The sequence below is a fragment of the Protobothrops mucrosquamatus genome, unplaced genomic scaffold (genome assembly GCF_001527695.2).
Source record: "Protobothrops mucrosquamatus isolate PMUCROS unplaced genomic scaffold, P.Mucros_1.0 scaffold1098, whole genome shotgun sequence".
Classification (NCBI taxonomy): Eukaryota; Metazoa; Chordata; class Lepidosauria; order Squamata; family Viperidae; genus Protobothrops; species Protobothrops mucrosquamatus.
Genome location: NW_015387320.1, coordinates 111500 through 137745, shown reverse-complemented (window position 1 = coordinate 137745; position 26246 = coordinate 111500). Strand labels below are relative to the sequence as shown.

Genomic DNA, 26246 nt, shown 5'->3' with positions numbered 1-26246 from the left:
AAATTGTTGCCTTCAAGGGAAGTATAATAAGCTACACACATTTCTACTCTCTTTATAGAAGACTGTAAGGAAGATGAAATAGGAAACCCCTCTTGTGGACAAAGAATCCTTTTTTCTTTATACTTACACATATGTGTGATCTTATTACAAGAGCTAACACATTCACTGCAGTTCTTGGCCAACATTCAAAAGACCAAGCGATGCATTTCACTTACCCACAGGGCTGATTCAAGTCCTGCATTCAACAAAGCTCATCTTGATAGTCAAAGAATTTTCCAGAGAAAAGCATTTGATGTACTACGAGGAGAGGGGGTTGTAGCTAAAAGGGGAAGAAGTGACTATATACTGAAAGCATTTTGGTTCTTGGAATATTCATTTACCTTGAGTTTAAAGTCAGAAAGAAATAAAAGAAAGGTCATTATTTACAGACAAAGATTGAGGTCATAGATCACACCAATGATTGATTTTGATTTTGGCTTACCATATTGCATCCATACAATATACAGTGTCTTTTTATTTACGTCCATACAACATACTGTATTTTTTTATTATTATGATTGTGCATGCTGTGTTCACTTGAGATCTCTCCTTTCTTGGCAAATGGTACTTTGGAGGTAGGAATGGTATCTGGTGGTAAAGAGGGAGTGAAGTCTTTTGTTTTGCCTGGGATCCTGGTAATATAAAATGACAGGTCACACAATTTTCTCTATTTGGGTTGTCACTAGCTACTGAAGAATATACCTCCCCCAAAGAAAGAAATGAAGCTGTGCTTCCATCTCTGGAAAGAAAAAAAAACCATTGAGAATGCATAACTAAGCCAATAGGCCAGTGTATAAGCAGGCATGTTGAAGAGAAATCTCTGCTTAGCACTTGAAGCAAATTTAAAGCTTTTGGCAAAAGCAGTCAGAAATAAAAGGCATATTTTTCAACTCTTTAGGAATATAATTTATTCCTTTCATACTCTCCACACCTTCTAAAACTGTTTCACACTGACCCACCAGGCATACTTTCTGCTGCCAATTTTACGCCATCAACCATTCATTGCAGTCTACACTTCATCAATGGGAAAATGCCAACATTCGCACCCAACCAACGTCCCACTTCTTTCTTTAAACACATTCTTGTGTGAAGTATTTGTAACTTGAAAAACAATAATGAACTTTTGCAATGAGGGGGAAGATGCCAAACATCCAAGATGCTATTCATCTCTTCAATTGAAAATCAGTTTTGAGGCACTCATAGTGGCGTGACAATACCACTGTTGGGAGTGTTGGAAAGCATAGAAGCTGGGAAGTGGGATGAAGTAAGAGTTATTTCCAATGAAAAAGTACCCTGTGCTCAAGCACTATAGAGCGCTAGTGCTTCTACTTGAAAATTGGATCCAGAGAAATTCCTGTTATATTGCAAGAAATATTTAAACAAATTAGCTCAACCGCCCAAGAAAGATGAAGGCATGGGATTCTATAAAGATCTAACTGGGGAACAGCAAACATATCATGGCATCCATAGGTGCCTTGAATTAACTTTGGAGTATATAAGGGATAGCATAATCTTACAAAGCCATCCATTGAGGCAGTAGAGGTTGAAGAAAGCAATGTCAAGTCATAAGCTCATCCCTATGTACGTATGTCATTAACATCTCAGGCACATATGAAAACAGTGGACCTTGCATCTGGACAGTACAATTCTGCTTTGTTATCTGTACAAAAGCAGTTTAATAGATTTTTGTTTTGGTCTCTTTATCTTTCATGCTGATGAAGTACCAGAACAATTACAACATGTACTTCTTCTACTGTGGAATGATAATGATCTTCAGGCAAAATATATCCAGATGACTCTTCTGGGTTCTGCAAACTGTGCAAAGATGCTGACAAATCTCAACTCTGACGATGAAGCTTCTCTACGTGAACCCAATTTTTAAGCAGTTCTTCTTAGAATTAACTCTCTTCAAAATCTGGGTTTATGCCAGGACATTATGATTTAAAATATTTATAGACCATCTTTAAGAACAAAGTTCTCCCATAGAGCAAAATCCTATAAAATCATACAACTGCACTGATCATTATAAAATTCAATGTCCACAGATGTTCCGGCTGATCACAGTGATGGGGGGAGGGGGTGTCTTGCTGTTAATCCTCTTGCTACTGCAAGAGAGGATGACATTCCCATTCCTAAGTAGTGATCCTAGAATTTTGTACTGTATGCTGTAGAGTTAGAGAACTAGGATTTCTGAGTACAAATGGTGGTGTCATAAAAGCTGGTGTGAGACGGTTCAGATGTTGTTGATTCATCACTGCTATTGCTGCCAAAATGCTCAATATTATATACAACAAGGTTTATAATGGGAGAAGATAGAAAACTTCACTTCTACATTACATCAACTAAGCTGAACATTTGGGGGTTCTGCCATGGACTGGGGATGAGTTAAAGACAGTATCATTAAGACATGTGCTTGAAAAATGGTTTGTGAGGCAACTTTGAATTGTATATGGGGGGAGGAGACATGTAGATGAGCCATGGCTCACACATTGAACTATATAACTTGGGCTCACTCAACACACCTAACTCCAAATCAGGTATCTAGTTTGTTCAGTGTGTGACATAAACAGAGCCAGAGCCTCAGAATTTTCCTAAGCTTGAAAAGGATTGAAAATGCGTTGTTGACAATTCCTATAAGATTCTTCTATATTGTTAATAGTTTTTAGTATTCCTATAGGCTAGTTTCAATTTCTCTACATCTTCCCAAAAAGGCAGTTTCAGGAACTGGATGTAGTATCTTAGTTGAGATCTGACTACTATATAGTTCTGCAAAATGAAGTGGAATTAATATTTTTTATTATTTGCAAACCATGGTTGTATTACTGTATCATAAAAGTTATATTAATCTTATTTGCCGCTTATACTGCTAAATTATTCTCAGCTGCCAGCTGACTGTGATCCTTGTATTTTGTATTATTCATCTTATTTCTTTCTCCATGGCAGAATTATGTTTTGGTCTAATCATCTCCCATTCACTATACACAGCAGGTTTAATGTTACCCTTGCAAATTATGAATTTACGCTTTACTGCACAGTATCTAAAAATGCATTATATACATTTTGCATCCTTCATTTTTCTTTTTTAAATAACCAGAGGAACAAGAGCATGACAAAGAGAAACTTTTCATTATCATTCCTCCACAACTTCTTTGCCAATCCAAACTAAAGAAATCTATGTCTAATTACTTGCAAAATCAGGATATGTATTCAAAGCCAAATATATGTTAGAACGGACTAAGAATGTGTATTTAGATATGTACCCAAATGCACATTTCAGTAAAAGCAATGGAATAAGGAAAGATGCAATTGAAATCAGATGTGTATTTAGACTCCCATTTAATTTACACAATGGCTTGTAAAATATTATAGTACATCCCTCCATATAGTCTATGTTCATGTAACACATTAATAAAAAAAAAGGTTCACAAACATCTATCAACCTTCATATTCCTGCACAGTGGCTACGAAATCTGGTTTGTACAAACCAAAAATAGAGCCATTTCAGATTTAAAAGTACACCTCAAGCCAGAAAACATTGTAACAGCTTTCTGCACTCCATTATACCCTGCCCTACAGCAGGGAAATCAGTTTTATTCAGCACTATTGCAATAATTTAAAACCAGAAACACAGATACTAACAGATGACCTTGAAGCCTGAAAAACATTTTTGCATTTCTTTGCCAGAGAACTAGCCTAGGAATAAACAGATCAGACAAAACAAAAAACAAAAAAAAATGATATTGAACTGGCATTGTTTTTCCATTGTAAATTTGATGCTGTTTCTGGAATTCTCCTGTTCATCACCATACTACATAAATTTGACTTTTCTTGTTCCTTTTTCCAATCAATCAGAGCTATAATAATAGTGCCCCATATTTATCACCAGATAGATGCCTGTGAAAGGTGGGAAGAGGGTTGTCTTCCATTGACAAGAAAGAATCTATTGAAAACAAACAAAACAAGGGGCAAGATAAAAATGCAGATATTGCTGCTTGAAAAGCATCAATGTCTTTGAAGATTAGCATAGGAATTGTTGGCCTATTGAATTTTAACCTCCTTTGTGATGCTTTATACTCTATTCTTTTCTCTTCTCTTACCTCTTCTCCTTCTACCTTCCTTTCTCACAATAGCTACCTGTTCTCCTTGCTCTACCTCCATCCTATTTTCATTTTCCAATTGAAAATGTGTATTTGTATGTGAGTGGTTTTTACACATAGCACAGAATAGCTTAATATTCCATATCCATCCTGAGGCAATTCAGAGTGATTCTTGAATAACTGGTATGCACAGATGTGGGATCATTTTAATTAGTAATTATTAATTCAACATAAATGCAGCTTTATCCTGGCCTAACCTTTTGTGGAGTGTGGTTTTTTGCATGTATATACACACACACACAAGAACAAAAAAGCGCTCACATTTTTGCTGAGAAGACAAACCCCTAGAATTAATTTCAGATTGGGTTGACAAGGAGAAAAAGCAAGGACACTGTATATTTTTACCTATCTTCTGCTTAATCTTCTTTTGAGGAGAATGACTTATTTTCTGTTTATTTATTTATTTATTTATAAGAATGACTTATTTTTATTTTATTTTTATTTACGAGGTAAACACAGTACCCCGTAAAAACTGTATGAATCGCTGCGGATGAACACAACCATAAAGTTCCTTGTTTACCAGTCTGGCTTACCACACATTAACACTGCAATGTATGCACACATTCCTGGAAATCCTCTATATATAAACATCCGCAGCTGGATAATAATTGATGAAGCCTTTCCAAAAAGCTGCGTGCTGTAGAGTTCTCCAGAACTCATCAGATGTCCATTTTTATTTTGTATTTATTTATTGCATGATCTCTTTTGCTTAGAGTCACTTCAAAAGTTTTATGGGCTTTTACGTTCCTGTGGTTGGCCTTAATCGGTGCTACTCAAATCGTGAATTATTTCTCTTCATGAAATCAACACAACCCCCTCCCCACTTTGTTGCTTTATTATGTTTCTAGGAGTGAAATATTTTTTTCCTGCCCACCCCACCCCAAATGGTTTTTGTCTTTGTTGTTTTGGGTCCCACAGGAGGTACGGGAATTCTAGAAGTGTGACTAGCGTAGTACAACCGTTTGACCAGCAGAACACACAAACACACACACACAACAAAGAAGAAAAAAAGCGCTACCCTACAATCGACAGCCAAGAGGGCGTGCAAAAGGAAACACTGTTCAAATGACTTTACACTCTTGAAACGGAGAGGCCGCTAACCGAGCTGGCTTTTTTTTTAAAATTATTATTTCAAAGATTCCCCTTTTGCTTTCAATTTTATTTCCCACCCCCAGCCCGGTACGCCCCGAGGCAAAGAGGCGAGATTAGCTCCTCTTCGAAAAATAGTCCCTCTTTGTTCACCGACTATTCGGCTGCTGGCAGAGACGATATCCTTCCGCGGGCGGGCTGCCTCTTCACCCGGCCCCTCTGCCGCGGAGGGAGAAGACGAACGCAGCGCTGATTCGACGCGGCCCGACCGGCCGCAGGGATTGAACCGTTCGGAGAGGGAGGAGGAGGAGGAGGGGCTGCCGCCGCCGCCGCCGTCGCCGAAGCGGCTCCTTTGTGTTTCCCACAATGCACCAGCTTCTCCTCCGCGGGAAAGCAAAATGGCGAAGGGTTGTTGTGGAGCCGGGCTGCCCGTGAGGCTGCCTCGGGCTTGAGCCCCCCTTGTCCGCCTCCCTCCTCCCCTTCCCCCGCGCGGGTTTTTGCCCTTCGGAGGGCGGCCAGAAGCCCGGCCGAAAGGCGGCTTCTCGGGGCAGAGCGCATCGAGCGCCATTGATTTCCCTGCATGAAGCGAGTGGCCCGACTGGAGAGACCGAATGAGGTGAGCGAGGAAGGATTCAAGGGATCGCCGATCTCGGATCGGCGATCTGCGGATCGCAGGGTCCGGGGGGGGGTGCAAGAGGAAGGGAAACCGGCTCTCGCTTATCTCCCGTTTCCCGGCTTTGGGGGGATCTCTCTTCTCTCTCCCCCCCCACCACCCCCCCAGCCAGCCATCTATCGATTTTGAAAGGGAAAGAAAACATTGCAACATTTCCGCTCTCCTGGTCCGTTTATGTTGCGGGAAGGGGGCCAAGAGAGCGCAAGCCTCCCTGGGACGTTTCGCCCCGCTGGTCCTAGTTTTGCACAGGGAGGGAGATGTGGGGTGTGTGGGGGGGGCATCTCTTGCGCTGCAACATGACCCGTAGCTGGGGTTGGCTATATATAAATATATATATATATGGCTATATATAAATATATATACTTAGGGGGTGCGTCTGGGTGTCCTAGGCAAGCCAAACAAAGGCGAAAATCTTTTCGCTAGCGCAGGGGTAGGCAACCTTGGCTCTTTGATGACTCGTGGACTTCAACTCCCAGAATTCCTGAGCCAGCTATGCTGGCTCAGGAATTCTGGGAGTTGAAGTCCACGAGTCATCAAAGAGCCAAGGTTGCCTACCCCTGCGCTAGCGTTTTCGGGAAATTGAGGAAGTTCTGCATTGCCATAATTTCGGTCTGCAAATGGGACTCGAAATCTCTTTTTTTCGTTTTTGTTTCCAGGGCCGATAAAAAGAGGTCGTTCCAAAAGAAGGGGTTTGTAAATAATTTGTTGCCGTACTAATGCCAGTATACGAGTTCTCCTTACTTTATTTATTATTTACTTAACTGATAATTAATTACCTTATTAATTTACTTGTACCTGATAATAAATAGGACCTAGGGTTAAAGATTTGGGCAGCCCTGTTCTCTGAGACAGCCTTTTGTATATTTTTTCCCCTTCAGATGGCTTCTCTTTTCTCCCCCACCCCCCTTCCTGCTTTTGTGTTTTGCAACTGCTATATATGTCTGAATGTGTTTTCACAGTTCGTTTAACGTAATTAATGAACTAACTTACTTTTTATGTACACAATATACACAATATATTGGACTGTGATCCATAAAGTGGGATAGCGCATCATTTTTGAACCATGTTAAAAAAAAATTGACCAAAATTAAAACGAATCAAGCTTAGCACATTGTACAAAGACAACTGCTGCCTTTGTAACTGATCTGGTTAAATGTATTATGGGAAGAGGGTCTAGGAGTCAGGAAAAAAAGGGTTGGTAGTATGGATAAATGAAAAGGCAGCTTTGATCTTGTACAGTGGGGGGTAAACAACCTGAGGCCACCTGCAGGCCCTGAGGCTTTCAGTACAGTCCCTAGCATGCTTTTGAAGTGTTCCTAAATAAATTAGAATTTTTAACTACATGGGGAATAACCATGTTAACTATATTTTTAAAATGTTAAATTGAATATTTTGCTTTCATCCTGGTCACCTGTGCTTTGTAGTATGGTCCTCAGCACTTCACACACACAAAAATCTTCTGTGGCTTTTGATCCTCCCAAAACTGCATTTCTCTAATGCAATGAGTGTTTTCAGCTTGCTTATACACTATCCTGGTATTTGAATAGTAGTATACTGTTAATGTCAACATTAACAACTACGATGATGTATTAGGATCCCTAGCTTGAATCATCCTACTTCTACCTAATTCTGTGATGGTCACATTTCCAAAGTAATATTATAAAGCTTTATAAAAGATGCAAAAAAGACACACCCTCTCCTCAGAGCAATTACTCTGTGATAAAAGAGTATAATATTTGATTATTCTTAGATTAAAAATGTTTAGGAAAGAGCATGATTTACTTGCAGGATGTGTGTGTTTGTATGTGTGTGTGGTGCTTATTATTCCATTTCCTATTTTTCTTGTTTCCTGGCAAAGCTGGCATGCCTTTTAACAGGATTGTTGTTGCTGTTAAAAGAGCTTGTTATCTTCGCTCTTGCTCCTTTCAGTATTTGTGGAGTGTTAGCCAAGTGACATCATTTTTCATATTAGGAAATTGGAGTTCTTACAGTCACAACTATTTCTAGGCAGTCAAAATAGGTCTTGTAATTCCACTCAAGAAATGTGGATAGAAAGAACTGGAATTCCGCAAATGTAAGTAAATAAATTACAATAAGCTTAACCAGAATTTTAATCAATTGTTTAATTGGGACTGAGCTTATGAGGAAATGGAATAGATGGAAAGAGAAATCTAACTAAATAATTGAGACATACTGGTGATATGTTAAAAGTGAATGAAATAATGTATGGCAGCCAGGTATAATTCTGTCATTGCTAACTACCCCACTTAATAAAGATATTGCTTCTGCTCCTGTTTAGCCTTGGCTAGTTGTCACCTGAGTGTTTATTCTATTTGTCATCCTCTCTCTGTGTTTGCTTGCTCATTAAGATGAGTGTACAGCTTCAGACTTCCGTTATATTGAATGTGTTCTTGGGGGAAACAAATTCAAAAAATTAACTTAGTCTGTTGTGCAACACCCCCTCCCCCAAATTATAGTTATAACATAGTTCAGTGTTCTGTACAAATCCAGGCAATTAGATTAACTCAATCAAGATTGAGCATTTTGTGCCAACATGGTCTATCCCTGATAATATCTCTAAAGATATACAAGCTTTTAATTATTTCAGTTTAATAGCCTGTTTTTATTTTTTATCTAATTGTATATGAATTGTTCTGTGGAATTTTAAAGTAAGCTTATGGAGTATATTTCCTGTGTTTCTTCCTCATGTTGGAAAAAGAATATAGAACACTGAACTTGGCAATAACACTTTTGTTTGAATTCTTGGCTTTCTGACCCTTCATCCACAGCAAAATTAAAAAGAATCAGGGCTATGTTTATTTCTCTTCATATCTTTGCAAATGCCTTAGTTATGATGTATTGCTTCAGGGTTTGTACAAGGGCTCAATGAACCAAGTGAACACTTTGTTTGCATAGTGATAGGAATGATTGTGGGTTGAATACTGTGTTGCATGTAAAAATATGAAAAGTACTTACTAGTAGCCAGTTGCTGCTAAATGATTTTACATAATGTATGTTACATAGACAGGTTTTAGATAATAGCCAAAAGTGCTTTTTCTTTTAATGCAATAAGATTGCCATGTGCAGGTTTTAATACATTTTGAAGTGTACTGAGACTATCTGAGAAAACCAAGATGTAAGCACATCTTTAGCAGATTAGATGAACAATGTAGAAATAAGCAAGTCATAGATTTAATTGTTAGTTTGTAGAACTGTGGCATATTTCTTCTATGTATATTGAATTACAATAAATTTGCAATTAAAAAAATTACATACTGGCTTCATCTTCTTGTCTCAGATATGTCTGGAAGTTAAATATAAGTCTCACTCTCGGTTAAATTTGTTCTGGTTTGAACATTAGCTTTTAATGTTTTGGAAGTTGCTTGTGTTCATTATATATGTCTGTATTTTAGAGACTCTACGGGGGTGGGTAATTCAGTGGTCCATAAGCGGTCACCTTTGCACCGAAACCAAAAACCACCAATATCCTTGACCAAACTCTCCTCACGGGATGGACAAAAATCCAAAAAGCCAGTGTGCAAATTTGAAGAAGGTCAAGATGTCCTAGCTAGATGGTCAGATGGCTTGTTTTATCTTGGAACTATCAAAAAGGTAACCCATTTTTAATAAACCTTCTAGCTCCCAACATCTTATGGCAAAACTACAAATTGGTATTATGGCTGCAAATTTATTTTATTTCAGATAAACAAACTTAAGCAGAGCTGCTTCGTTATATTTGAAGACAGTTCCAAGTCCTGGGTTCTCTGGAAGGACATACAAACAGGCAAGAACCTTATATCATGATGGTGATAATTTAATCTTTTGGTAATTGATGTAAAACATGGATTTACTGTACTATTTCCAAACTCCTTCCAGTTGAGATTCTGTGTACAGCAGGCATGAGGAAAGGGTTAATCATTCTTCAACTGTCACTTACCTACAGTGGTGATTTGCTAAAGAGGAAGGGGAGCCAGAAATGTAATTGCTCTGAGTAGAGATGAAAATTATAACGGAAGCAACAGACTGAATGCAGAATCTGTGTGGCTCCTAAACAGCTCAAAGACAGATGAGTTGTTCGCTTTATAGACTCTATAGGTCTCTTTTTTTAAATAACTCTTGATCTCAAATACACCAGTCAAACCCCAGCTGAATTCACACATTGTTCTAAGTCATGGTTCACAGACCCAGAATGGCTGAGTTCACATATTATGCAAAACAAAACCCAAATCATATTATCTCGGGACTTGTAATTAATCCAGTAGTTTTCATATGTAGCCATTAATGTTCAAAATGTAAAATATATTCATTTAATATGAAGCCACACCTTTTTGTTCTTTTAGGAGCTACCGAAACGGGGGAAATGGTCTGTACAATATGTCAGGAGGAATATTCAGAAGCACCCAATGAAATGGTTATATGTGATAAGTGTGGTCAAGGTAATTTAAAAAAAAAACCAAGCGTGTAGGCCAGTGGTTCTCAACCTTTTTAACGCCGCGACCCCCAACCGGTCGTAAGTCGAGGACTAAACCGGTCGTAAGTCGAGGACTACCCAACCGGTCGTAAGTCGACTTTCCCTGCCCGGGAGCGCCACGCATGCGTGGTTCCGCCCCCTGCGCCGGCTGAGGCGTAGCTGGCAAGCGGCAGAGACGGAGCAGGCCGACCACCAGCTGGCCCAGCTCAAGGGAGGTAAGGCACCCGCCGGAAAAGGGGAAAAAAATGGCGGACAGCCTTGCTTGGCGACCCCCGTGAAATGGTCGATCGACCCCAAATGGGGTCGCGACCCATAGGTTNCTGTGGATAGCACTTAATTTCGTTGTGAGTTACACAGTGAAAATAAAGATATTTCATTCTATTCTAATTAACAGTCGTAAGTTGTGGCAGTTGTTAAGCAGGTTACCAGTACTTGACTTTGCCCAATTTCGCAACCTTCTTTACAGCAGTTAAGCAAATGCAGCAGTTGTTCAGCAAACCCATTGTGCCCAATGGGCTTCTTTTTTTTTTTTTGCCACAATCTAGAAGTAAACACGGTTTTCTCACAAAATGTCAACTCGTCATGTGACCACAGGGTGCTGCAAACAGCCACAAATGTGGATCAGTTGCCAGGTGTGCCAAATGAAATCACATGACCATGGTGGGTGGCCATTGGAACTTTGAAACTGGATTGTAGGTAGCTCTGGGGAGATCTGCCTAATTTCATATGGTTGCTAAGCGATTGGCCATAAGTCAAGGATTACTTGTAAACTTAAGTGGGTAGGCATTTCTATTGAGGTTTATTACAGTTATGCTATTCTCAAAGTCTCATACTGTGTTTTCTAGCATCATATGACATTTAATTGAAAGTGTTTGGTTATGGGTTTTAATGTGTGACAGGAAGATGTAAATCTCTTTATATCCTCTTAAAGAGTATTTATTTTTTTTTTAAAAAAAAATTCAGGTTATCATCAGCTGTGTCATACACCAAATATCGGTTCTAATGTGATAGATTCAGATGATAAGTGGCTCTGCCGGCAGTGTGTCTTTGCAACAACAACGAAAGTAAGTTGATTACTTAAAAAAGCAATTGCAGTTGAAAATAGATTTTTTTTTTATACGGTGTCGGATACTAACTTTTTCTGGTTTAATGCATTTTATTTTAGAGAGGTGGTGCGCTTAAGAAAGGACCAAATGCTAAAGCACTGCAAGTCATGAAGCAAACATTGCCTTACAATGTAGCTGACCTTGAATGGGATGCAGGCCATAAAACAAATGCCCAACAGTGTTATTGCTACTGTGGAGGTCCTGGAGAGTAAGCAGTTGACCCACGCTTATGAAAATATATGTTTGGGTTTTTTCTATGTTCTCTATTTGTCGAGAGTATGTGTGAGACCAAGTGTTATGTTTCATAAGTATGCCGTAAAACAGCTTTATTGAGCATATTCTAACATAGCATCAGGCTCTCGGAATACTTTCTATTCCTGAGGTTTTGACGTTTGTATGAAAAAGAATTAGTTAAACTGTAGTCTTGGACCAAGTTTCAGTGAATAAATTTGCTAGTTGATTGGTTTAAGACAGTGGTGGCGAACCTATGGCACGGGTGCCAGAGGCAGCACTCAGAGCCCTCTCTGTGGGCACGCATGCCGTTGCCCCAGTCCTAGGCCTTCAGATGGGTTTTATAAAACCTTTTCGCTTTAGGCCTCCGCCGCCGTGTGCAAAAAAAAAAAAAGGTTCAATCAATCAGTCAACTTCTCGCGGGGAAAAAAAAGATCTTGCAAAGTTGGAATTGATTGATTGAACTTTTTAGTCCCACCCAGTCTGCCATTACCACTGCAGCCATGCCCACCCAATGGGCCACGCCCACCCAATGGGCCACGCCCAACCAATTGGCCACACCCAGCCAATGGGCCATACCCACCCGGCACTCGACGATGCATAAGTGGGTTTGGGGTTGCAGTTTGGGCACTCAGTCTCTAAAAGATTCGCCATCATTGGTTTAAGACATTGTGCTAAAGCATATCAGTGTTTGATTTTGGTTTAGCTTGTATAAACTCTGCCTTTGTGTTATATTTAATAAACATGAAGTCTGCAAAATGCAGAAGTGTCAATGAATGCATAGTGACCAGTTAAATCTTCAGGAGCAACTCTCATATAACTACTAGTAGTGTAGCTTTCGTTTTACTTATTTTTTTTAAAGCAGCCAATTTAAGAAATGCTAACTGAGCCTAACTTGAAATAGGATGACACTCTGTTTTGCTCTTAAGTTCATGGGTCAGAAAACTGCCCACCCGACAACTTTCTTGCCTGTAGTCTGGGAATTTTTATTTTTATATGACATAATCTGTTACGTGTATAGAATGATTTTATGAGTTCTAAAATTCATTCATAGTCATGTAACCGCATGCAATGCTTTTCTGCTAGATTGGGTATTTACTGCATGACGATCTTTGTTTTTTCTTACCGTTAATGAAGCTGGTATTTGAAGATGCTGCAGTGCTGCAAATGTAAGCAATGGTTCCATGAGGCTTGTGTGCAGTGCCTGCAAAAGCCAATGCTGTATGGCGACAGGTAAGATGTTTTACCTTTGATCTTCTGTTGTGTGTTTAGGTATCCCCTTTGGGAAGGGCAGTACTCAGTACTGTGTTCAAACATAGGTTCTCCATGGCTGTAACTGTGATATTTACATTGATGTATTAATAAATAAATATGCTACTATTTTAGTGCATTGTTCCTTCTATTTATGGTCTTCCCTGAGTCAAGTTTTATCAAGGGGTAAAAACATTTTTTTAAAAAACTGATAAGAACATGGACCCAGGTTTTTCACTATTTGTTTGAAATAGTGATCTTTTATTCAACACTTATTGATACGTTTTAACTGAAAACAATTTTGTTTTTTGTAACCCTGAATACCTTGTAAAATGAATTGCTGTCAGTACAATTTAAAAGCATATATGTTCGTGCACTTAATATGCCTTTTGAACTTTTTTTTTTTTTTTGAAGGTTTTATACATTCATTTGTTCAGTTTGTAGTTCTGGACCAGAATACCTCAAACGTTTACCCTTGCAGTGGTAAGTACAACCTAAATCAATCTCGGGCAGAAATATTCACCCTCTCTGTAAAGATAGTTTTGTGCTTTTCGTTATTTGAATGGACATTGGACAAGTAATTAAAAATGTGGATATATTACTTTTATGTCACCGTGTTTCTCCGAAAACTAGACCTATCCCGAAAATACGCCCTAGCTTGAAATTTATGTCTGTGCCTAATATAAATCCTACCCCCAAAATAAACCCTAGTTTGGGGGCAAGGCGCACACGTAAAAATCAAGCAAGGGTGGGGGGGGGTGGAGCAGCCCCACATGCCTTGCACTCGCTTACATTAGGACCGCCTGTTGCACTGCTGCCCGAGTTCTGCGGCCACACTCTACATGGCACTTTGCACCGTTGCTACTGCTCGGAGTAGGAGGCTGCATGGCTCATCGTGCCGCTGCTGCCACTTGCAGCAAGACGCGTGGCTCCTTGCGCCACTACCACCACTCGCAGAAGGATGGTGCTGAAAGCAGCTGCAGCAGTGCAACTGGCGCAATGAGCCACGCGACGTGTGAGTGGCGGCGGTAGTGCAGTGCACCACATGGCATGTGGCCGCAAGCAGCCCCAGAAGAACTCCAGCAGCGGCGCAACAGGTGTCGGGGTGTGGGAGGCCTGGCTGCAGTGTTCCTAAGGTAAGTGGGTAAGATGTCCCCCGAAAATAAGACCTGGTGCCTATTTTGGAGGCAAAAAGAAATAAAAGACCAGGTCTTATTTTCGGGGAAACAGTATCCTCTTCCTTTGCAGTTTCAGTTGAGAAAGTGAAAAACAAAATATTCAGGAAGCAGGATTTTTAGCAAAATAGACATGCTGATTGTTGGCAGGCAATAGTTGTGCCTGTCATCTACAGAATGGGAGAACTTGTTGCAGCCGTCTCACAGCAGCCGACTCGTTCCCGTGACTGACTCACCACGGGACAACCTGCTGCAGGATAACTTAAGAGAGGAACAAGTAGAATTGCAGCTCACCCCAGCCTCAAGGACTTCTAACTTGAGAAGGTTCAAACCTAAAGCAAGGCAAGGCCCACTGCAATTCACTTGTCCCTCTCTTGAGGTATCCCATGTTGAATTGTCCTGTGGCAAGTCTGCCATAAGTGAGGCGGCCAGGATGAGTCGGCTGCAGCGAGTCAGTGGAGGGCAGTTGTCCTAGACCAGGGGTCTTCAAACTTGGCCCTTTTATGACTTGTGGACTTCAACTCCCAGAATTCCTCAGCCAGCGTGCCTGGCTGAGGAATTCTGGGAGTTGAAGTCCACAAGTCATAAAAGGGCCAAGTTTGAAGACCCCTGTTCTAGACGCTATCATCTAGACAGTTAATGTTCTCATATGTAAAATGTTAAAACTTATTAATTATTATTTAAACTTCTGAATTCTAGGGTAGATATAGCACATCTATGCCTTTACAACCTAAGTGTTATTCATAAAAAGAAATATTTTGATTCAGAACTTGAACTCATGACATACATTAATGAAAATTGGGATCGACTCCACCCTGGTGAAGTAAGTTTTTGAAACATTTACATCCTTTATGTGTTTCTATAGTTCAAAAGATCAAACTATTCAAGTGCATAGAAATACTTTAATAACTGTTTAACGTATAGTACAGTTGTACTAGAAGTAAAGTTTGTTTTCCTGGTTAATGCTGACTTGCTTGTGAATTATTGTTTTTGAGATTATTTGTTTTGAGTGTATTAAAAAAATCTTAGGATTTGAAAGTTAAAGTCAGATGCAAAAGATCAGGTCCACACATGAAGATCCAATTAAACATTTATTACTACTTGTGCCGGTGAGGACTGTTCTCAACTAATGGTTAATACCTGTTTGGCATTAATAAAGATCAACAGAATTCAAGGGAGGTTAGACTTCATTTGCTTGCGGCCACATAGGGATTCTAGGCTGATCCCTCTTTTAACTGTGCCCTCAGGTTCTGCCACTCCTCCTACAGTTACACATAATCCACGTACTTTGTCTACCTTATATGGTAATGCATAAAGTGTGCTCTTGTGACTGATAGAAGTTTGAATTTCAAAGCAACTTTAACTTTTTTAAATAGGTATTTTTTTCAATAAAAACGTTTATACATGTAATCCTTGACTTGTAATCTGTTACTTCAAAGTTAACGATGGATCTCCCCAGAACAATGTTACGATGCCATTTTGAAGTTCCAATGGCTACACCCCCAATCATGTGATCACATTTTGGGCGCTTGGAAACCAGCCTGCATTTGCAGCTATTTGCAGCATCCAGGGGTCATTTCCTCAACAAATTCTTCTATTAAAATATTTATTTTATCGGACACAGAATGCAGATTGCTAACATTTTAACAAAGGAATAAGTATATATATATATATATATATTAGTATTAAAACTATACCCATAGACACAAGAGATATTTAGCAGTTCAAATAGATAAAGAACAATTTATTCAATATCTTGTCCGTAGAATAATGAGGACAACTAAACTTCTGTTTCGCCTCTTATTGTTAATATGCTACAGTAGGTATTTTGCCCTATCTGTTACATAAGAAATTCTAGAACGCTGCTGTAATTTATATTTTATATCTCTTTGTACTATTAAATATTAGTGCTTAAGGGTGTTACTGCATGTTTCAGTAGATTAAATTACTTCTTGATACTTTACAGCTGGCAGACACACCAAAATCTGAAAGATATGAACATGTTCTGGAGGCATTAAATGATTACAAGACCATGTAAGTTGATAAGGGTTTTATACAATTTTCTCTTTCATTTCCATTAGTTTAATCAGATAATAGTCTTTAAAGTTTTTTGAAGTGTTATTTAAAAATACGTGTAGCTGCAATAAAATGTATTATTGCATGTTTAAATGTTTAAGTCAGGTGTTTATTTCTGAGGTAGACGTTAAATGAAGGTTTACTTATAATAATAATAATAAAGTTGGAAGGGACCTTGGAGGTCATCTAATCCAACCCCCTGCTCAGGCAGGAAACCCTATACCATTTCAGACAAATGGCTGTCCAGTCTCTTCTTAAAAACTTCCAGTGTTGGAGCATTCACTGCTTCTGGAGGCAGGTTGTTCCATTGGTTAATTGTTCTCACTGTCAGGAAGTTTCTCCTTAGTTCTAGGTTGCTTCTCTCCTTGATTAGTTTCCACCCATTGCTTCTTGTCCTGCCTTCAGGCGCTTTGGAGAATAGCTTGACTCCCTCTTCTTTGTGGCAGCCCCTGTTTTTCCCAACATTGGCATTTGAGCAGGCTTTGAGGAGTGCCATACATTTGTTAATAAATGGATCTGTGCTTTCTCTTTATATCCGAAGAAATGTGTTTTGTCTTCATGTTCTGCATTTAATATCTTGAAATGCAGGTTTATGTCTGGGAAGGAAATAAAGAAGAAAAAACATTTGTTCGGCTTAAGAATTCGTGTTCCTCCTTGCCCACCAAATGCTGCTTTTAAGGCTGAGAAAGAACCTGAGGGAACCTCTCATGAGTTCAAAATTAAAGGGAGAAAATCATCCAAGCCTATGCCTGATCAGAGGTAAATAGACCTAGAACTGAATAAAATGTCAGACAGAAGCTGGAAGAGCTGTCTGTAGATTCCCCACAAAGACTAACTGGAAATAAGCATTTGCGAGTCAAGGGTTGCCCATGTTAGGCAAGGTTGAGTTTGTGCAGTTAGAATAGCATAAGGAAACAGTTTGTTCTAGTGCAGTGGTTCTCAACCTTTTTAATGCCGCGACCCCCCAACCAGTCGTAAGTCAAGGACTAAACCGGTCGTAAGTCGAGGACTAAACCAGTCGTAAGTCGAGGACTAAACCAGTCGTAAGTCGAGGACTTTCCCTGCCCGGGAGTGCCACGCATGCGTGGTTCCGCCCCCTGCGCCGGCCGAGGCGTAGCTGGCAAGCGGCAGAGACGGAGCAGGCCGACCACCAGCTGGCCCAGCCCAAGGGAGGTAAGGCACCTGCCAGAAAAGGGGGAAAAAATGGCGGACAGCCTTGCTTGGCGACCCCCGTGAAATGGTCGATTGACCCCAAATGGGGTCGCGACCCACGGGTTGAGAACCGCTGTTCTAGTGGTTAAGGCACCAGCTAGAAACCATGAGAACTAGTCCTGCCTTAGCCATGAAAGTTGGCTGGGTGACTTTGGGCCAGTCGCTCTCTCTCAGCCTAACTGACCTACCTCACAGGGTTTGTTATTGTGGAGAAAATAGCACAAAGCAGTATTATGTATGTCTGCCACCTAGAGTTATAAAAAAAAAAGTAATAAAGGTGGGAAATAAATAAATACAAGATGTAATTATAACAGCTATTTCTGCTTTGGTCCTTACATACATTACCATAAAATACTCAATCCAAGTAGGTACTACTCAGCAGTAGTACAAAGCATACCGATATATTTACCCAGATCAAGTTAAGATTTGCCAAGTACAAGCTATGCGTGATCTTGTTGATATAGAATTGGTCAAGAGTTAAATGCGTTGTTTTATGTTGTTATTTGTCTTTTGTGTTTTGAGCAAAATGGCTTGCTAAGCTCAGATTAAAGCTTTGACTGCCATCAGCAAATGGAAGGAGTATGCTGCATAGCTGGCTATCTTCTATAAGATCAGAGTCCTAGAAGATAAACTTCTTGTTGATATCTTGAGCTAGGACACATATGGTAGAGAAACATCAATACCCCATATTACTTCGGTAGACAAGCACATCCCAGGGAGGGTGAATGGAAGTGTTGTACTTTCTAGTAGGAAGGAATGTGGTCTAATGAATTATTCTTAAATTTCAAGCAGTTGTGATAATCTAATCCATTTTTAAAAATAATCTGCACAATTGATTCTTACAAATACGTGCGCAGCACAAGAAGGTTGCCTATGAACAGCATCTTTTTCAGCATTTCTGTGTTACTTTGTTTGGGTGATGGTACCCGAATAATATATTGACGCTGCACTGATAGCACTTTTAGATTACCTGTACGGAAAGGATTGTTGTAAACCCTGCTGGTTCTACTTAATTTCTTACCAATCTTTGATCATCATTGATTGCAGTATCTGTCTTAAACATCTCTGGAGAGTCACAGTCAAGGTTACTGTGTTGTATTGATTCTCCTCCTTCTTCTGGGGATGGTTCTGGCTGATGGGAGAAGGTTGACTTCAAACTCTTTTTCTGTGCTGCCATATGGCTCTCTTCTCTTTCTTCTCCTATTTAACAGGAAGCTGTTGAAAAAGGTTTATTTGCCAGTATCCGGTTAAGTATCACCAGTATGTACAGGACCTAGCTGTATAGCTTGACCTAGGGCTTAACAGGAGAAGGTAGTTAAGGTGCTGTCTCAGTGCCTAGAAGCTGTGACCATCTTGATGGAGAAAGACTCGGGGGTCAGTCCCAGCAAATAGAGTGGATGTGAGCGTGCAAAACTTCTGAGACCAATGGTATTTCATCTTTCATTCTGAGGAGGATTGTGATCCCCTGAGTTGAACTAGTTCATAATCTGGAGGTTATTTCAGACTCCCAGTTTCCGCTCAGTCTTTGTACCTTTCCATTTTGTGCAACAGTTGTTATGACCATTCCTGGAACATACACGTTGGTCACCTCTCAGTTGGATTAGTACTACGTAATTTACTTGGGGCTGTCCTTGAAGACCACTCAGAAATTAAACATGGTCCAGAATACAATGACTTTTAAAGTGTCTTTTGACCAAGTAATATTAGTACTGCATGAACGGTACGCTTTGCCAGTTGACTTCTAGTGCAGTTCAAGAAGCCAACTGGTAGTTTCTTTTAAAACATTACTTTGCTTAAAAGTTAAATAATTTTCGGGACTTCTTTCTCACAACATGGCTGTTCAATAAGATCTAGTAAGAAGAGCCCCCCTTTGTCTTCGAAAGAATACATGCCCTTTTTATTACTTTGTTCCCTCTCCTTTGGAATAGCACCGCAGCCAGTCAGATCAATACTTTAGGCATTTTAGGAAAGTCTTTAAGACCTGATTGGTACAATTTTGGGGGATTAGTGGTATGGGAGATCACCTCTTTGCAGTTGGCAATTGGTACAATTCTGATTGTTTTTCTTCAGTGATGACAGATTGGAAAGTTTTGTGGTTATAGTGGAGAAATAAAAATTGATAGTGGTTTTCTTTGCTGGTTCTAGTGGGGCTAGTTTAATTGATAGCATGTTTCTATATTTCACTTCTTAGAGATCTACTTTTTGTCAACATTCAAAAGATAAAGCATATCTAATACAACTGATAAAGGGAATTTCAGAAATCAAATTGTAAATAAATACAGACCAATATTACTATTTAAAACTAAAACTCTTTTCTAGGGAAGTTACTAATGGTGTAGAAAGAAAGGGGAAGAAAAAATCTGTAGGTCGTCCCCCTGGCCCATATACTAGAAAAATGATTCAAAGAATGTCTGAGCCATCTATTTTGGTAAGTGGTATTCAGGTTTCCTTCTTTAATAAAATAAGTATTATTTTATTATTTCCTTATTTAATAAAAATGAATGTGTTAAACTATCTTTTTAATGTTTACAGTTAAGAGAGTTGAGTATCAGAATCTGAAAAAAAATCTATCTTATTCCTTTAGGAAAAAGAACCTGTTATAGTGCCAGAATCCCCTGTTTTGGATTCTCCTAGCACTACTGGGTATGTATGGGAAATATTCATTCAGCTTTCTGGTCAATTAAAGTAAATATTTCTCTCTCTGTGGGTTTGATACAGATACATACATATATACACACACACATACATACATACCATACTCTGCATATGTGATGAAATGTAAGGTGTTTGCATTCCACTATGATAAATAATGTTTTTTCTTATAACCAAGTGAAAGTGAAGACTAAGAGAATTTGGAGAGTAATGTGATGAAAGAGACAACAAAATAAAAAAGGGAAAGGAGACGATCAGTATACAGAAAGCAGGAAAAAAATTAATGCCCTTTTGTAAAAAAAAAATATAAGCTCTCATTCTGTAAATAAACATGGAGTTTTGTACTTTGGAGCAGAAACAGATGCATATGATCTGTTCAGTCAGTACTGTATTTTAGTTCTGCAGACAGTCCTTTAGTAGCTGCCTTGTTTAATGACTATTCGCAGTTATGATGGTGATGGAAAAAATAACTGTACAATCAGGACTCACATTTATGACCTTTGCAGGTTTGTAAAGCAAAGGAAAGCTGAAGTAAGATTGTAAGCACAGTTGTGGTTTCACTCAGAGGCTGCTTTGCTTAATGACCATTTTGCTGGTTTCAGTTGTAGTTGCTAAATGAGGATTACCTGCATACAATTTTAACTTTTTAAAAACTGGCCTTAAATAAAAGATTGGATCGTGATATCCTTCCCCATGCCTAATGAGGAAGGAGATAATTTCAATTTAAGACCTTGCTTTCCATTTTGAGGTTCTGGCAATGAGATTTTAACCTGTATTTATCTCAAAAATAGAAAGAAAAATATGCCATTTCTGACTGACTAAATATAGTTTTGCCAAAATTTAATAATTTGTCTATTTGATTAATGTTAGGTTACATGAAATTGTAATATCTATGTCAATTTTTATTGTATGACACCATGGCGTCATTCAGAAGATCTGATGGAACTGCACACTCATCCAATACCTCAGATGTGGAATCCACAGGTGCTGCCAGTACAAAAGAAACTACCTCAAACAGTATTTCCAAGCATTACAGGTATAGTATTTCATGCATTACAAACACATACCTATAATACACGTATGGATTGGTAATTCCTCAGCCAGCATAGCTGAGGAATTCTGGGAGCTGAAGTCCACAAGTCTTAAAGTTGTCAAGGTTGTAGACCCCTGATCTATACCATCTTGAGCTGTTAACATAGGAATATTTCATTTCAAGTATGACCTTTAAATATTTGAATAATTTTAAATTTCTGCAATATGTTGACTTATAATAACAAAAATTGTGTAGTGGGAATGTACTTCTGAACGATGTGTCTTGCGTGTTTAAATAAATTTAAACAAATGGCAGTCATTAGGTTCTTTATGATAAAATTGCCAATGTTTTTCAGTAGCATCTCCTCCAAAAGTAAGAACATGGAGAGTGGACATTATCCACAACAATAGATTTAGTTAGTTAGTTAGTTAGTTAGTTAGTTAGAGCCTCTAATTTGTTAAAGATTTAGATTCCCCTCCTTTCTATTTCTTTCCATGGAATTGGTGTAGTAGCAGCAAATTATATCATTTTCTGCTGATTTTACAAGCAGTTGCATTTATGAGATGCACTGGAAGAAGATCTATGTTCTTGGCAAGCTTACATGGAATCTGTTTTTCCTTATTTTAGAAATGCTTGACAAATGTAGGAGCTAAAATCAGTTTAAAAATGGACAAGTTAAATTAGTAAATAATGCATTGGTACACTCTGGCTTCTGGTAATGTGGCTGAATGTGTTATGTCTTAAGTAACATTGTTTGCTGTGCAGCAGAATTATCTTAACAGAAAGCAAGAATCAAGTTAGCTCCTATCAGCTGTAGTGCAATTGTAAAACAAATGCTCCCAAAAAATTACTCGTGGGTACATATAGTGTTGTAAAAGATAAAATACACATAAAATGTCCACATGAAATTTCACCAAAACCATACTACTAGTTTAAGTTCTGTCTCCATTTGATTCAGCATTAATTGAGCATTAAGAGTAGCCGTTAAGAGTACAGTACATTTCGTTGTGGTATTTACATATTCTGAATGTTTAAACTAATATTTTATGTGCTCTGCAGTTTATCTGATTCTAGAAAAAGGACGCGAACAGGAAGAACTTGGCCCTCCACGATACCACACTTAAGAAGAAGAGGACGTCTTCCACGAAAAGCACTCCAGATTCAGAACCCAGAAATTGTAAAAGAAGATGAAGGCAAAGATGACTATCAATATGATGAACTTAATACAGAGATTCTGAATAATTTGGCAGATCAGGAATTGCAGCTTAATCATCTCAAGAACTCTATTACCAGTTACTTTGGTGCTGCAGGTAGGATAGCTTGTGGTGAAAAATACCGTGTTTTGGCCCGCCGGGTTACACTTGATGGAAAAGTTCAGTATCTTGTGGAATGGGAAGGCGCAACTGCTTCCTGACTGTAGCGCTGAATATTATTTCCTGCACGGCCCTTTATCTATTTATAGGCAGAGTTTATACATTGGAGTGCAGAAGGGAACCTAAAAGGATATTTGTAAAGATGAAAAAACCAAGTTAGCCTTAACACTTCTTGAACGGAACAAATTTTTTAATCACGTAAGAGGCCTGTAGACTAAAAAAAAAATAAGGCTAGATTCTTAATGTGTTTAAAATGAGGATCTAGACTGTGTTGGGTTGGGAATCTGGGATTTCATTTGCTTTAAAATATTCACAAGTCAAAAAAAAAAAAAGAAGAAGCCTTGTCTCTAGTGTACATTCCATGGGTATGTCTTTTGTGAGTAGGGTCTATTTTCTGTAAGTAGGACGAATTTTGAATAAGATACTTGGATCTTTTTCGTATCCAGAAGTTTGCAAAAGACTTATTTCTACTTTGGCAACCCTAGATTTTTCATACGGTGCAGTGTATATACTTCCTGCTGAGGACTGTAAAATATTAAAATCTTCCAAGCAAAGTGTATAAAATATATATTGAGCTTGTAAATTGCTCTGTGACTAGACTTTGTTGTCTTTTTAATATATTCTTTGCATGTGTAATGTATACACATACGTGTGCATGTGTATATATGTGTGATTGTGACCTATGCAATATAAATTATGGGATTGGGCAGCTTTTGACTATATATCCCATAATGTCTTTTAATCAGGAATAGTTGCAGTATTTACACAGCAGCATTTCTTCTCAGGCTACATTGGGTGCTGTTGTTTGCCACATACGATAGAATATGTGTCAAATGAGTGCTGGGTGTTGTGGCAGTATGTGCAGTCATTAATGTCATAATGCTTTCAGAAAACAATTCAGGCTGCAGTTCTACACATGGGAGCCCAGTGGTTTGGAGTGCCTCTCAGGTTCACATTATCCTTCCCCTGTGCAAATACCCACTCCTTTTGGAAAACTTTATATCGGTTGCATCAGACCTAAAACCAAGGCTTATTACAGTTGCCCCTACTTAAAATGGTTCTGAGTGAAGGGGGAGAGATTAAAAGTACATGCTCTAGTTTTTCTTGCTAAAGCAGTGTTTCTCAACCTTAACAATTTTAAGGCATGTGGACTTCAACTCCCAGAATTCCACAGCCAGCATTGCTGGCTGTGGAATTCTGGGAGTTGAAGTCCACATGCCTTAAAATTGTCAAGGTTGAGAAACACTGTGCTAAAGAGACCTGGAAACAGTACAGCCACGCCAGGCTGGGTTTTTAAGATGGCAGTTCTCAATCTTGGGGAACGCTAGCTGGTTGAGGCACAGACATTTAAAATTTGAGCATGGGCTCTGTGTAAAAGAAGAATTCTAATAATTTGTGACATGTTGATTGTAAAATCATTTCCTTTCAAGTTACTAAAAAAAACAAAAGTCAGCAGGACTCAGATTAAGATTCCTCTCGGGTGTGAATGATAAAGTGTAGTTGGAACAGAATTACACAGGGTTAAGTATGTTGCCATTTGAAGTAACAATACTGATTTTATTACAAAATTACCTCTTCTGTTATTACAAACGAATCAAATTTAAATGGGTAATTTTATTTTACTTGTAAAATAAGTTTTTGGTGTTTTTTTTTTTACTGAGGTTAGGAGGATTTAGGTGTATAAAGTCGGCAACGACTGGTGGAGTAAAATCCACAGGGACTCCTTTACCTTTATCTAAATGGATTTCTTTTACCTGAGTTTTTGATATTTTTTTTTAACCAAAGGGTAAATATTTTATTTTGAAGCTTCTTCATTTAATTAGAGAACGTCTATTTAGACATGAGATTGCCAACAAGATAAATTGTCACACAAAAGTTAAATAACAATTGGGAGGGGAAGTTTCTAATGAAATACTGCTCTGCTCTTATTTATATGATTTGGAAAACAAAAATACTGTTACAATTATCAAGGAAAAATATTTATCACCTTTTATATAGCCAAAGGAAGAATAGATAAAATGTGTTGCCCGGTGCTTGTGGTTTTTCAGACAATTTAGATGAACAAAAGTGAAAATTAAAATTTACTTCCGCTTGCCTTCACTAAAAATGTGGGTCTCTTCCATTTACTCAATCTCAGCTATTAAGTTGCCTTGACTATAGCTACAATATTTTCATAAGAACAGGTTACTTTTTAAATGTTGGTCTCTTGAAATAATGCAAAATGTAGTTTTCTTGTAATTCACAGACAGTTTTTAAATTTTGTTTTCTGCAATTTTTGTAATTCACATTGAACACCAGCAGTATTTGCAGTAGGGCTTCCATGCAAGATCACTATTGGAATCTGGTAGGGGGGAGAGAATGTGATAAACTATCAGTTTAATTGTGAATGTGTGTTTTCATTTTGTCATGGTGGTTGACATGTTTGTATTGCTGGAACTGTTTTTCTAGAATTCAAATTCAACATTAAATGTGTGTATTTTTAAAAACCTGTTTCTAGTTGCATTTGTTAAGCATGCAAAAACAAAAGCTCGGCCCTTATTTAAGTTTTTTAAAATAAATTCTGTGGATATTTTCAGTATATGATGATAAAGCTAATCTTGTGTGAATTTTTTTTAGGACCGTACCAACAATATATATTTTATCATTCCCAGATTTATTACTACTACTACTACTACTACTACTACTACTACTACTACTACTACTACTACTGCAGTCCTGTCGGGAGCGCCAATGTGCTTCCAGATTGAAAAGATTGGATGATGACATCATTGTTGCATGGAGGATGCCCAATTGTTGGCTCCTTTCATACGCCCGTTAAGTTACCCACCAAACTGGTACCCATTTATCCACTTGCGGTTACCCGCTTTCAAACTGCTGGGTCAGCAGAAGTTGTAGCATGTGATGGGAGCTCACCCCAGCCCATGGTAGCAGCAGGGTCTCAAACGCCAGCCTGTTGTCAGCCCAGCATCCTAACCTCGTGCGCCACTTTGCTCACCCCAAATTTATTGTAACAATGCTACTTCTTTTAATAGAATGGTGAAATGAAAACCCAGCGATAGATATTTTTAAGAGTCTAAAAAATTAGGCAAGGCCAAATATATTTGAAAAAAACAAGCTTAATTAGTAAGTGACAGAACATTTTATATTCACTTTAGATTGATAAAAGTTTGTGTGTCTACCTTAGAAACATCTTAGCTTGTTTAAATCTAGCCTGCTAGGTCTCTGAAATGGTTTATGGTAATGACCTTGGGAGACAATTAAGAGATGCAGTCAGGGAATGGTCAGGTAAAAGACAATCGAGACAGCAGCAGTAATATGGGCAGGGCAAGAGGCTCAGAAGAAACTCTTCCTAGTTTCTTGGACTGTAAAGGAAGACAGGACGAGATGGATGTTCAGATTTGCAAGCTTATGTTAATTTAAGTGTACAATAAAATAGAATTCACTCACCTGATATACCTTGAGAGGCTGACAGTTTCATTATTTAAATAGGCTTAGGTTTTATGAGAGAGAGCCCATTTAGTTAAATATATTAATTTCAACAGAGAAAAAATCAAGACTTTTAATAATAAAATAGCATGGTTAGATAATCTAAAGTCTTGTTATAAAGAAATACAATGTACACAAAGCGCAAATACAGTAATACACCAATTTCCTAAATATCCCAATGAGCCCTTGAGTTAGGTAGGACTGTTGGGCCCACCTTTTGGT

At 38.5% G+C, this 26246-nt stretch overlaps 1 protein-coding gene across 2 annotated transcripts; it reads left to right on the top strand.

Annotated features, from left to right (window-relative positions):
- Positions 1-5767: 5767 nt before the first annotated feature.
- MTF2 (metal response element binding transcription factor 2) lies at positions 5768-23647 on the top strand. 2 transcript variants are annotated; one of them, XM_015820242.1, is made up of 16 exons: positions 5879-5901; positions 6615-6647; positions 9372-9570; positions 9661-9742; positions 10299-10394; positions 11393-11493; positions 11595-11743; positions 12904-12999; positions 13432-13500; positions 14892-15015; positions 16159-16226; positions 16857-17027; positions 19800-19908; positions 20065-20123; positions 21064-21168; positions 22225-23647. In XM_015820242.1, the coding sequence occupies exons 1-16, from the start codon at positions 5897-5899 to the stop codon at positions 22577-22579; spliced, it is 1821 nt and encodes a 606-aa protein (XP_015675728.1). In that variant the 5' UTR covers positions 5879-5896; the 3' UTR covers positions 22580-23647. The 2 variants fall into 2 exon arrangements, with proteins under 2 accessions (XP_015675727.1, XP_015675728.1); XM_015820241.1 differs by lacking the exon at positions 6615-6647 and having other exon boundaries at positions 5768-5901.
- Positions 23648-26246: the final 2599 nt, after the last annotated feature.